This window comes from Doryrhamphus excisus, chromosome 18 (assembly GCF_030265055.1).
Source record: "Doryrhamphus excisus isolate RoL2022-K1 chromosome 18, RoL_Dexc_1.0, whole genome shotgun sequence".
Classification (NCBI taxonomy): domain Eukaryota; kingdom Metazoa; phylum Chordata; class Actinopteri; order Syngnathiformes; family Syngnathidae; genus Doryrhamphus; species Doryrhamphus excisus.
The window spans coordinates 12,503,132-12,516,909 of NC_080483.1; the positions used below are offsets into that span (position 1 = coordinate 12,503,132).

Consider the following 13,778-nt stretch of genomic DNA (forward strand, 5'->3'; position numbering starts at 1 on the left):
ATTTGTGGTTATTTGGCTTAAAATAGGTTTCATCCATCAACATTTTTATTTCACTTACCGACAATTGTCATTTCCAGATTTTTCTGAAAGGATGGTGTTTTAAAAATGAAACAAATAGCGATTAAAATAATTACTCTATAAACCTTGTGCAATATTAAGGGAATAAATAAAAAATTAAATAAAGAATACATTGTAATCGGAATACATTTAAAAATAAAACTGAGGATGTTGACTTAAAAGCTGAATCAAGTCTTTGTGAGTTATATTAGTCCATGTGATGTAATCTTCAATATTTATTTGATGTCTTTAACAACAAAATTAAAGACATGTTCTTATTTTGTATTCTTTGTATTATAGCCGTATTATTACTGTATAGCTGATGTAATATGAAATAGCCCGTGTGGCATCAATAAAGCTCATCTTTGAGAAGGTCAAATACAATGTTTTTGGTGACTAATACACATATATACACATTTTTACATAAGTATATACATTGTGTGAATGTACAAACGAGGGGCATTAACTTAATTTGTAGACAGACGCTTTATGAAAGTAAGTACATTTACTTTTATTCAGCCTTGACACATCCAATATGGCGGCGACGTTGACGTACGACTGAGCGCTCCATGCGGCGTCTGTCAATGTCTCTATGGTTTCTGCTGCTTTGTGGCCTTAGAAACGCCGCTGCACGCGAGGCCGTCTGCTATTGGTTGGAAGGGAGGATGGGTCTCTATTGGACACGCCCCCTCCCACAAGCGTTGCGTCAGCTGCATGAAATATATGAACCTGACCGAGCCTTCTTTCACTGCAAAGCCTTCCCTTCCGACAAGCACACAGGCTTCTCCGGGACAAGGAGAAGAAACCTAAATAAACTCTGGATAGACTTTTCCCTCAGACTCTACGAAGCTGTGCCATAAAGCGACGCGGAAGAGGGAAACATACCGCATTGCTTGGCTTCTAAAGCGAACCAAGAGTTAGCCTCCTCTTTTAAAAGGACTTTACTAGAAGAGAAAAACTACAAGAAGACGTTACTTTTTATCCCGAAACGCGAGGCGACTGGCTCGTAAGGAGAGGAAGTGTGTCCCATCATTTTTAAAAGAGGAAGGCAAGCAATAAAGACTCACCGCCATGGATTCTGGAAAGGTAACTTCTTCAAACCAGTTCTTGTGCCGGTAGCTGAAGTTGCTTATCGGCAGTGAAAGTGTTTCCATACGAGGTCAATGAGTGCACGACATTTTTATTTACCCATGATGCACCTCCCACTGATGTGCTATTATTTTGATACTCCGCACCAATGGCGTCATTTCGAAGCCGCACTTTCGAGCATTTAATATAAGTATACAAAATGTATATATTTTTTCTTAATAAATAAATATATGTATATATACAACATTTTAAAAAGCACGGTAGGTGAGCTGTTATTACTGAGCCCAAACAATAATCGTGAAATATTTGACTAAGTGGCACCAAGAACAGGACACCTCAGTTACAATGATGCAATGGCATGATCATAGCACTTTAAAAGGCTTCATTTGACATGTGAAATTACATAAGAAATGCTGCACTTTGTTTTGCTTTGTTACATAATTCTAACAGACACTAATATAAACAAGCTCCAAAACAAACAAAACAAGCTTCTTACCCCGCACAACAAGCTTCTTTCCCCAAACTTTAATTTTATAACTCTTTGAAATGATTCCAAATAATGCCTTAATTTATGCAAATGGTCCAAAGGGAAGATATCATGATATATTTATACTCTCTGGCTTGTATTGTTGTGAAACCAAACATAACTTATCTGGCGTCTGATAATGCTGTCTCTGACTTGACTCAGACAGGAAATTCGGAAGACACCAAAAAGCACATGGGGACACTCATGAAATGTTTCCTTAGCTGTTTAGCCTTTGACACTTCTCCTCTGTGTGAGTTTTATACTCTCTGTCACCCATATCCAGTGGCTTTGCATATTGGGTGTGGACATGATGGGAATCTGGTCCACATTACTGCAAAAGATGGGATGCAAAAGGATGCATTACCACAAAGTTCACAATGTCATCAAGAATCGCTGTGATATTTTACATTAAAATACGCCTAATTCAGTATAGCGCTGCAACAAGTGTTGAGTCGATTAAATTAATACTCAGTTAATTGGTAGTATCTTTGTGTTGTAGGTAAAACAAGATATTCACACAAATTATTGCTCTGACTTTGGAAAACGGTGATCAACATTTTTGTTTACAGGTAATCAAAGTAGTTGAGAAGCCATACATCAATCAAGCACCTTTTGGCTTGTTTGTGGAAACTTCATTTACATGCATACTGCAAATTGGTTTTGGGCCAAATGATCATTACAGCCCAACATCTATTGTTTTGCTGAACCTGACATTCTAACCAAATTGTCACCATGCGAGCTGCACGTTGCAGCTGCCTTGTCTTAACTGTGAGCAACTTCTGTTTGTCTTAGTCTGTAAAGAATAAAACGCTAATTGGGGTCAAGCGAATTGTTGACCCGGCTTATTCTCCAATAGAAACCACCTCCTGACAGGCTCGGCAGCACACTGTACACACATGATGGCCCCGCCTCCATTCCTCCAACAGGTTGACTTTTATGTGCTTGAGTGCCCGCCTTCATGCTGCCTTCTCGTGTAATTGTCTCTAGACTTCTAATGAGACCTAATGAGACTGAACTTGCGTTGTTCATCACAGGCATGAGGTGTTCAAGTCAAACTCCAGTCTGTAAATCAGAGTTTACACGTAGGACCTCCTGACAGTCACACACAAGATTTATTTTAAGATGAGCGCTGTCACCAAGGTCCTGGTGTTTGCTTTAGCGACTCACTTAGCAAAGAGCATGGCGACATATTGAGTGTCTGGTATGTCGCTGGCCCAGGCGGTGTTAGAGGATTAGAACACTTTTTTTTTTAATGCATAGACAATGTTACTTAAATATTGTACAAGCTGACCATCCTTGACAAAATTATTGGCAGGTCAAACAAGCTCATTGTTCCATACTGCTTGTATAAAGTTTAATAATAACCAGGAATACCAGGAAATACACTTTGCATTTTGATACTGATTAATCGGCCCACTGTAGCCATTAGATGTGAAGTTTTCAAAAACAAATACTTATTTTTACAGTTATTATGCATTATAAATAGTTTTCTAAGGTCATGCCATTTGACTTGTAACATTAAGCACATCTGAACATTACCTAAAAATGTCAAATTAGCAAGATTTCAGAAAGAGCTGTTAACCTTGGGATGCAGGTCCTTCTTGGTGATGTAATTTCTAGAGATCGACCGGCTTTTCACGACTGATACCAATTATCGGTAGTTAAGGAGGCCGATATTTATTTGCAGTAACAGTGTAAAAATGTGAAATATATAAACACTTACACTTATTTGTTTACAGTTTCTAATGACACACACCAGGTGGTTGGAGTCGCTGATTCCCTACCAGCCAAAGAAAAATATTTTAATCGGTCAATTCACGGCATTTCACACTGATTTCACATGATGAAAAAATGGCATCCTTGTCCGTGTACATACCCACCAGCAGGAATGCTGTGTTAAAAAAAACAACAAAAAATAGCATCACTACAGGTCTTAAAATGCAGCCTGGAGACATAGGAGCTATAAATTTAATTTGAATCTTAGTTTTAATAGTACCATGGGTCTTCCCAATATTACCACCATTGATCTATTAATACTATAAGTACACACTGGCTTCTGTTCATGAGGCAGAAAGTCAACCACCTTAATGGGTTTAATGTTTGTCACCATCCTTTCCTATCCATTTGACTTCCTGAATGCAGTGTCATTGTTTACCAGAGAGTCCAGCATCTGGAGGTGGGGGGGTGGGGGGTGCTGAGCGGTCCCAGCCAACACAGTCAACACAGTTACATGTGCTGAGCAGCAATGACTCTGCAGACAAGGTTTACTGGCTAAACCAATAGCAGATCACCACTATTAGACCTCACATTTGCATGGTAGGCTGCAGCTGACTGTGGTATTGAAATAAATTGTGAGGCAGAATATTTCACAACACACTTTCATCCAGAGGCTTCATTCTGGAGCAATTGTTGACTTAAGGTAATTCTATTTTCTTTGCAGATGAAGTTAATTATAATTTCTTTGCATAATTTCGTTGCGCATTTCTGCAACGGTATAGCCCCTCCTGCAATTATGTGACTATATATATATACACTATATATGCAAAAGTACATGCTGTCATTTCTTGTTGGCTCAGTGAAAAATGTCAGCCTCAACTATGCAAAACACGTCATGGCAGCACAAAAGCACACTTGGCTTCCATTTGAGCAGAGGTCCCCAAACTACGACCCGTGGGCCGGACACATCCCACAGGCACATTTGGCCCGGCCCCCTGAACAATACTAGAAACACAGTATGAGTTTTTTTTTTTCAGTCTGGCACCGCGATTGAGACTAAAGACTAAACCTGTTTCATGCTTGACACATTCACGAGGCCATGCAGACCTTGCGGTTGCGGCAGGCATGAAACGGGCTTAATACAACCTTAATACATGTATAGAACATGACATTATATTCCAGAAACCATCAGAAACCCTTACCCCCCAGTGGTGTCTACAAACCAACTGGAACCTACAAAACGGTTATAAGGATAACTTTGAGAGACTGCTTATATGAGGCATTTAAAGGGGGCCTATTATGCTAATTTCCGTCCCTTTGTATGAGTTGTGGACTCCTGTAGAGCAGCGCCACACGATAACCAGCACAGAAAGCTTTCTAGTTCTTCCAGAATACGGGATTACTGGATTTAATGTAAACAGATCCTGGTTTCTTGGTATGCAGGTAAAAGGTAAAGATATTTTGGATGTTATTTTTAACCCCTTCACTAGCCCTCATTGTCAGTCATTGCAAACTTCCAAGCAGGTATTTGTGTATATTTCTACTTTACTCCCAAGTTTCTTGGTTTACAGTGGAAAAAAACAGCTTGTATCTCATTGAAACTCTCATTCCTCAGCACCGCCTCTTTAAGTGACGAGCCCTCTATGCTGGAAAGTGCTATTTACTCAACGGGATTTTTTTTGTCAGCTTGATGACACACACACATCCTTGTAGGCTCTGAGGGGAAGGCGGGGCACATAGGAGGTTTATTTCTGTGGTTTGTTTTTTTTTAATAGCGTATGCTCTGATACATTTTTCAAATGTTTGACTTTTCCGTTGTTTCCTCTTCACGGCTGTTGCTAAAGTGTCACATCATGAAAAAATGCCCTCTGAAGGTAGCCAATAGAAGTAGATTTCTTGGGAACTGCAATACAATACATTTTGCAACCCTTGGGCCTCCAAACATATAACGTGAATGAACTCTCCAATAACCTATGACCAATTTTGCCTGAAGCTCTTGTTTTACGGTCTGAGACCAGGAAATTAAAAGTGACATTCTTCAATGTGGTTTCTTAAATTTGTGGCATGAGAATACCCTGAGCTTCATGTTGATGTAAAGTAATGTACAGAAGTCTGGACATTTCCCCTGGAGCTGATATTTGTTTCCGTCAGTTGTCTGCAGAACTGTGTAACTGACCTTGAGTAAGCTATATCAAAAGTATTACCAGATTAATCCATTGGCATGCATGTTTCAAGATAGAAATCTGACTTTGTGTGAGAATACTTTTCTTTACGTGTCACTTAACATGACCTCTGCTTCATTTTGCTGGTTACAGACAGGCAGTGGAGGAGCAATTAGCTCTGGTCCAGCTCGTGGAGCTGTGCTTGATCCATTTAACCTCACGATTAGTACTGGTGACAAAAGTAAACATGTGACAAAATAACCTTTACATTTCCTGAATGACATGATGCTTTTTCTTAATGCCAACTTGGCAGGCACCCACTGACATCACTTCCTGTTGTTTTTTTCTTAATTGCAGCAAATTACCTTCCCTTTGTTGATGTGCGTGGGGACCGCCGTGATCGGCTCCCTGCAGTTCGGATACAACACAGGCGTCATCAATGCGCCTCAAAAGGTAAGGCAAATTGCACCCCCACTCTTGGCTGTTGCCTGTACTATTCATTCATATTCATTCATTCATTTTCTGCCCCTTTTTCTTCACGAGGGTCGCGGGGGTGCTGGAACCTATCCCAGCTGTCTTGGGGCACCCTGGACTGGTCGCAGGGCACATATAGACAAACAACCATTCACACTCACATTCATACCCATGGACAATTTGGAGTTGCCAATTAACCTAGCATGTTTTTGGAATGTGGGAGGAAACCGGAGTACCCGGAGAAAACCCACGCATGCACGGGGAGAACATGTAAACTCCACACAGAGATGGCCGATGGTAGAATTGAACCCTGGTCTCCTAGCTGTGAGGTCTGCGTGCTAACCACTCGATAGCCGTGCCGCCCGTTGCTTGTACTATTATAGTTGTATTTCAAACCCCATAAAGTTGGGTTGACTTGAAAGTTCCCACACAGCTCAATATTCTGTACAAATGCGCATCTTACGGTTGTAAAATTGGTTTGCTTGAAAGAACAAAGTATCTTTGATGGACAATAAGTCATTAACCATTTATCTAATGATAAAAAACTTAAGAGGATATCTGTATTTCATGTACGCTAGCAACCCACACATGTGTTTTTATTATGTGAAACAATGGCAACCCTTATTTTTACGTGACTGTAGCCGGGTGTTTAAGTGAGAAAAGTTCTTTGGATGCGCAATATTTGCTGATGTCCCCTGCTGAACCTGGCCCACTGCTGACTGCTGTGCTCAGGGCGAGAGAGTGGAAAAGGGGGTGGGCATAGTCTGGGGATAATAATAGCCGCATTGAGGCTTATCGACTCCAAGGACATCTATATTAACCGGCTCCCAGTGATTTCTGTGTAAAACAGCGTGTCCATGCCCTAAAATGGTCTCACTGACAGCAGGCCGGGGAAACACTAGGACAAGGATTATTGCAGGAAATGAGTGAGCACCTGTTCTCACAGCGGTGCAGGTACTAAGAAAACATTCTCATGGCCCCCCCCTTCAGAGTCAATTTATTTATTTTTATTACCAGGAGGGTTAATAAAGGAGACAATTTCCTGGAAGATCACAGCAGGTTTTGTGTTTTTTAGAACGCGGTAATCTGGGCGCACCCTGCAGCCACACGGCCCTCCCTCTGCATGGGTCGCAGGTGTGTCGCCACACTGGCCGAACCTCGGCGTGCTATTTTGACATGTTTGCTGTTTAATGATGCAACGATTGCAACGATTGGGACTCTTGCACAGTGAATCCATCCATTCATTTTAAATGCTTACCCAGACCCTTGAATACATTTTTTGGATTAAAAAAAACAAAACAAAACAAAGAAACTCAATGTTACGCATGCACTGGAGTCACCATGCTGCCTGACTAAATCTCCTTAAAGTTGAAAACCAGTTGGACTAATTGGTATTTTGATTAGTATGATTGATATAGGTGAGCGCGCAGACCTCACAGCTAGGAGATCCGGGTTCAATTCCACCCTCTGCCATCTCTGTGTGGAGTTTGCATGTTCTCCCCGTGCATGTGTTGGTTTTCTCCGGGTACTCCGGTTTCCTCCCACATTCCAAAAACATGCTACGTTAATTGGCTGGCCACCAGTCCAGGGTGTGCCCCGCCTCTCGCCCGAAGACAGCTGGGATAGGCTCCAGCATCCCTTGCGACCCTCGTGAGGAAAAGCGGTAGAAAATGAATGAATGAATGATTGATATATGCTGATCAGTATAAGGCATTTATTGTTCTTAATGCACATTAATTCCTTAGTATAATTCCAAAACACAAATGAGGGAACACCTAATTAGCACATCACAATTCTTCCATAAGCCACACAATCAAGAGTCCTATTTGACTGCCGAAATAATGAATGTTTTGCACGTGAAGAAAAGCATCAGGTTCCTGCTGCAGCACCGTTAATCTGCACAGGTTGCAGAGGTGAGTGAAATGTGAAAACAGCACGTGTTGGGCTTCACTGAGTTACAGCCTGCTGAGTGGTACAACGCTGGAATAGAGGGGACTGTGGCGAGGGTCCGCCTCGGGGATGTGGTTTGTCAATGTGAGCTTTAAGCAGCGTCACATGAAGGTCCGCGGAACAATCACCCTCACACATTCGCCAGTAATCCCTTCATATTAATGACCGCCTAAGAGGATATTGTTTAACCACCACAATCTTAACGCGTCAACAACACTTGAAGATTATCGTCGACAATTATCCCGTCCTGTCGAGATCACACATCAGCAGAACTACACCGCTTTGAATACCACCGTTCACCTTGACAACCTGAACGCCGGCCAGCTTGGTTGTCTCCCGCTGACGACCTGGGGGCATGAATGCAGGGCTTGTTTTCCAGGTGCTGGATCGGAGTGCACAGTCGGTGTGTTTGGTGGAGCCATGGTAGTTCTACTAAGGCTGCTTGCACACCTAAAGTAATTAAATTAAATTAAATTAAATTAAATTAAATTAAATTAAATTAAATTAAATTAAATTAAATTAAATTAAATTAAATTAAATTAAATTAAATTAAATTAAATTAAATTAAATTAAATGTTCACACAGTAAAAGCAACAAACGACTTAACTCAAAATGTAAACAGGAAGTAGGAAGCCATCAAGAGTGTTTCTTTTGTTTTGTTTGTAACTAATAATGATTTGGGTTAGTTAAACTGTCACACATGATATACTGTAATCTGCCTATAGAAAACATTGTGTGTCAGTATAGATGTGAGGGTCTGTGAAGGTCAGGACACTGTGATAACACTAATCACTAAGCACGTTCTGAACAAGTGTGAGGTGATAGCGACTTCAGCTTTCACAGGAAAGTACTCAAATAAGTCAAATGAGTCCGGCCCAGGCAGCCTTTGAAAACAAACACACCGGCCATGTGACATTTTGGCCTGGACGTTGGCGTCGGTCAGTCGACATGCTGGTGAAGTCACACAGTGGGTGTGACATATTCAGAATCATATGAGCGTTGCTGCTGTGACGTACGTATACGCAGACACAGACGGTTGCGTAAATGCTGCCACTCGTCAGGCCCTGGGTGGGTGTGTTTGTCAACACAACTGCGGCGGGGGGGAGGAGAGTAAACTTGACACCTAACTGGCTGAAGGTTGCTGAACTTCCTGCTTGTCAGGAAATGGCAACCGTCAACGCTGTGCTGCCACCAGCTGGCTGCATTGCAGCAAATAACATCAAGCTTATACAAATACGACCGGCACTCATGCAGTGGAATGTCTCAAATTGTTTTCAGATCATCGAGAAATTCATCAATGACACGTGGCGGACGCGCTACAACGAACCCATCACAGACAACGGACTCAAAGCCATCTGGTCTGTTGCCGTCTCCATCTTCTCTGTTGGTGGCATCTTTGGCTCCTTCTCGGTTGGGTTCTTCGTCAACCGCTATGGAAGGTAATAAAACTAATAGCTAGTGGTGCGTGTCACATGATTCATATTGTGACTTTTAATCTGTTAAGTTTACATTGAAATTGGCTAGAATTTACAACAAACATAATTGGTTTAATTTGTAATTTAAAAAATGAAATATTGCAGCCTTTTTTCATTTTAAATGTTATTGAAATTTTCTGCTGCAGACATATTAAATATAAAAATAATATTAATCTAAAATAAATATAATGTAATATAAAAATAAATGTATCCGATGGAGATCCATGTGGCACATTCTTTGTAGGTGAGTAAATACTACAAATATTACAAAAGTATTTTGTCAGTGATATCAAATGTGTTTATGAAGCAATTCATGCTTAATATTATATATCATTATCAGTATGAACGTATTCAGTATGAGTCCAAACATAATTGGTTTAATTTGTAATTTAAAAAATGAAATATTGCAGCCTTTTTTATTTTAATCTTATTGAAATTTTCTGCTGCAGACATATTAAATATAAAAATAATATAAATATAAAATAAATATAATATAATATAAATTACATTTGGTGTCAGAAGTGGGATTTAGCTGGGAATGGTTGAGCTTCCCTTTGTTCCTCAACAGGATAAGAGGTATAGAAAATATAATGTGCACTTTTTTATTGAGTTTCTATGTGTTCCTTTGATGCTCTCAGGAGAAACGCCATGCTCATGGCCAACGTCCTGGCCTTGATCTCCTCCGCCCTAATGGGCTTTTCCAAACTGGCTTCCTCCTTTGAAATGCTCATCATAGGTCGCTTCGTAGTAGGCTTCTACTCGGGCCTCTCCACTGGCTTCGTACCCATGTATGTGGGCGAGGTGTCACCGACGTCCTTGCGAGGAGCTCTGGGAACCCTCCACCAGCTGGGCATCGTTTTGGGCATCCTCATTGCTCAGGTATTTTTGTTCCAATATTTCCATGTTGCCAGTATCGTGAGGTCTACCTGAGGTTGCAATCTGGCTATTTTTGATGACTTCAGGTGTTTGGAATGGAGGCCATTATGGGCAACACAAACTTGTGGCCGCTTCTCTTGGGTTTCATCTTCATCCCATCAGTGATGCAGTGCATCTTGCTGCCGCTCTGCCCCGAAAGCCCCCGCTTCTTGCTCATCAACAAAAATGAAGAAAATAAAGCCAAAAGTGGTAGGTTCTCACACAGATGTATTTGTGATCTTTTGGTTCTGGAGGTTGTCTTTAATGTGGACCAATTCTTAGTGCTGAAGAAGCTCAGGGGGACCAATGATGTGAGCGCCGACATGCAGGAAATGAAAGAGGAGAGCCGTCAGATGATGAGGGAGAAGAAGGTGACCATCCCGGAGCTTTTCCGCTCGCCGATCTACCGCCAGCCCCTCCTTGTCGCTGTCGTGTTACAGCTCTCCCAGCAGCTGTCGGGCATCAACGCCGTGAGTTCGCGGAATCGCCTTTCACACATCGCACACAGATGCTGACGAGTGTGTCACGTCCTCGCTCAGGTCTTCTACTACTCCACTAGCATCTTTGAGAAGGCTGGAGTCGAGCAGCCAGTCTATGCCACGATCGGGGCTGGAGTTGTGAACACCGCTTTCACCGTGGTGTCGGTGAGTATGATTGGTTTTTCAGATATCAAGGAAAATGAAACCACAAATACTTCAGTTAAGACCTTCTATTTTTTTTTCTGCAGCTCTTTGTGGTGGAGCGTGCAGGACGCAGGTCCCTCCACCTGTTGGGTTTGTTGGGAATGGCCGGTTCTGCCCTCCTCATGACTATTGCCTTGGCTCTGCTGGTAAGCGACCTTCAGAACAAGTCCCGTTGAGGTTCAATTCAAGTTGTGGCTATCTGTAAGTAACGCCCTCCTCCTTGTTCTTCTTTCCAGGAGCAGCTCAAATGGATGTCCTACCTGAGCATCGTGGCCATTTTTGCCTTTGTGGCCTTCTTTGAAATCGGGCCGGGTCCCATTCCCTGGTTCATTGTAGCCGAGTTGTTCTCTCAGGGACCGAGGCCTTCAGCCATCGCCGTGGCTGGTTTCTCCAACTGGACCGCCAACTTCATTGTGGGGATGGGCTTCCAGTATATAGAGGTGAGGAGACGGTTACTGTTACAGTTGCATAGTGTATACGTAGGATGTCAAGTGTCATGATGAAAGTCTGGATCAGTCTAGTATGCAAGTGGCCTAGAGCTAAGTCCTGCTGCTTCAAGATAGTAGTGTTCAGTTGTTATTTCAATTGAACTCTATGCATATAGGTATAATACCTGCAAGTACATAAAGACCAACACAGTAGCAACACAATTAGTATTGTTCTGGCAGTCAAGTGCAAACTGCTCAGCCAGTATTAATGACTTCTATGACTGTTCTTTCACACAAACTGCTGAGTAACACAACCGGCATTTTAAAGTGCATGCAGAGATAGCTAAAGCTTTTGGATAATTAAAAAAAAAGTACACAGGGAGGTTGCCATTACTTGGTCAATCAATAATGTACCTAATATTTAAGTGCACGGTGGACAAGTGGTAAGCGCGCAGACCTCACAGCTAGGAAACCAGGGTTCAATTCTGTGTGGAGTTTGCATGTTCTCCCCGTGCATGCGTGGGTTTTCTCCGGGTACTCCGGTTAACTCCCACATTCCAAAAACATGCTAGGTTAATTGGCGACTCCAAATTGTCCATAGGTATGAATGTGAGTGTGAATGGTTGTTTGTCTATATGTGCCCTGTGATTGGCCGGCGACTAGTCCAGGGTGTACCCTGGAATATGAATATTTAAGGCCACTTAGTGTCATGGATATGCAATACTCCAGCATGTCCACAAACTGATGGCACATTTTTCATTGAAATATGATTACAGTGTTTACTGAAAAAATATTTAAGTGAATAAAGTCATAATATTGAAAGAGTTGTGAAAGTTGTGATGAAAAAAAGACTGTAAAGTCATCGGTCTTTACTTACCTAATGGACAACTGAAAGAACGAGATAGCGAATACAAGTGAGTTTCCTCCTTAGGGTGGCTGGACTCACCCTAAGACATAGGGTGAGGGGCTCAGTCATCCGGGAGGGGGCTCTCGGACGCCTCCATGGAGAGGTGTTCCAAGCATGCCCAGTCGGGAGAAGGCCCCGGGGCAGACCTAGGGACACGCTGGAGGGATTATGTCTCACAGCTGGCCTGGGAACGCCTCTGTGTCCTCCAGGTGGAACTAGAGGAGTTCCTTACCTGGACCCAGATAAGTGGAGAAGAACAGAACATAATGAAAGTCTTCATCGTTTGTTTCTTCCACAGGCTGCCTGCGGTGCTTACGTCTTCGTCATCTTCATCATCCTGCTGCTGCTTTTCTTCATCTTCACCTACTTTAAGGTCCCGGAGACCAAGGGGCGGACTTTTGATGAGATTGCTTCCGGCTTCCGCCAGAGCGCCATGACAGGCGGCGAGAAGCTCTCGCCCGAGGAGCTCAACAGCCTGGGGGCCGACTCTCAGCTCTGAAGGGTCCGCTGTCAAACAAACTCATTTTGTCACAGTGAGGAGGGAACCGGAGGGAGGGGGCGTTCGCTCACTAGAAGTAGACTGGTCCCAGAGGGAGGGGGTCTACTTTCTAGAAGTAGACAGGTCCTCCCCGTGTAGAATAATTTTCACACTGTCACCACATTTCGGTAGCGTTTACCGTGTGTGATCCTCCCAACTCTGACGTCTTTTGCTGACCCCCCCGCCCGCCCACATTGTCCAATCGCCCCTCGCATGTCACATAAAAACGCTTGACAGGCACCGTGTGGCCTAGGAGATGTTAAAAGGTGAGTCGGAAGGTTTTCATTATTTCCGAGATATTTTCAAAATATTTTTAAGAGGAAAAAGGAGTGCCATCGCACTGCCGTACCACATTTTTTTTATAGATAACTTTTTCACTGAGTATATTTTTAAAAAAATACTGAAATGCTCTGACACTGTAGACTCACACTGTAGCTGCTGCACGACCTCTACACTCCGCCAGATGGCGCACTTTCCCTTGAAATGCTCCAAATACGTTACTGACAATGACTGTTCACTGTTGACACTTGGGTGTGCTTCTTTTTATATAGAGATATATTTATATTTCTTATTAATGTTACTTGGACGATATTTTACATTTTTTAGAACAGTTATTTAGTTTATAATATGTAACATTCATAACAAGGAGTGTTTAGGCCATGAAATCAAATACACCAAGTCATAGAATTCAATTTAAAAGTCATTTTAAGAGAATAAAGTCCACATTTTACAAGAATAAAAAAAACTTGTAACTTAATAATTTAAAAAATAATTTACCTATGCTTAATATAGTCATATTTTGTAGAATGAAATTTACAGGAATTAAGTCATTATTATTATTATTTTTTTTAAAGAATG

The 13,778-nt window shown here is 42.0% G+C and overlaps 2 protein-coding genes across 3 annotated transcripts in view; one reads left to right on the plus strand and one right to left on the minus strand.

The window, feature by feature from the left end:
* Positions 1-1,272, minus strand: part of phc2b (polyhomeotic homolog 2b (Drosophila)) — a 41,751-nt gene extending 40,479 nt beyond the window's left edge. Inside the window, exon 1 of one of the 2 annotated variants that reach the window (XM_058055805.1) lies at positions 1,125-1,272. The gene's annotated coding sequence lies outside the window, so the exon portion shown is untranslated. The remainder of the gene's footprint in view (positions 1-1,124) is intronic. The other variant, XM_058055806.1, reaches the window with a different exon arrangement.
* Positions 779-13,764, plus strand: slc2a1b (solute carrier family 2 member 1b). Its single transcript, XM_058055813.1, has 10 exons — positions 779-1,143; positions 5,908-6,003; positions 9,253-9,413; positions 10,088-10,328; positions 10,412-10,574; positions 10,647-10,834; positions 10,904-11,008; positions 11,092-11,193; positions 11,284-11,487; positions 12,681-13,764. Exons 1-10 carry the CDS (start codon positions 1,129-1,131, stop codon positions 12,879-12,881), a joined length of 1,476 nt encoding a protein of 491 aa, XP_057911796.1. The 5' UTR covers positions 779-1,128; the 3' UTR covers positions 12,882-13,764.
* Positions 13,765-13,778: the final 14 nt, after the last annotated feature.

Bases quoted from the DNA above. Each gene is read 5' to 3' on its own strand.
- slc2a1b (XM_058055813.1), top strand. The intron at 10,835-10,903 runs GTGAGTTCGCGG...GTCCTCGCTCAG, and splicing joins AGCTGTCGGGCATCAACGCC to GTCTTCTACTACTCCACTAG. The intron at 11,488-12,680 runs GTGAGGAGACGG...TTTCTTCCACAG, and splicing joins TGGGCTTCCAGTATATAGAG to GCTGCCTGCGGTGCTTACGT.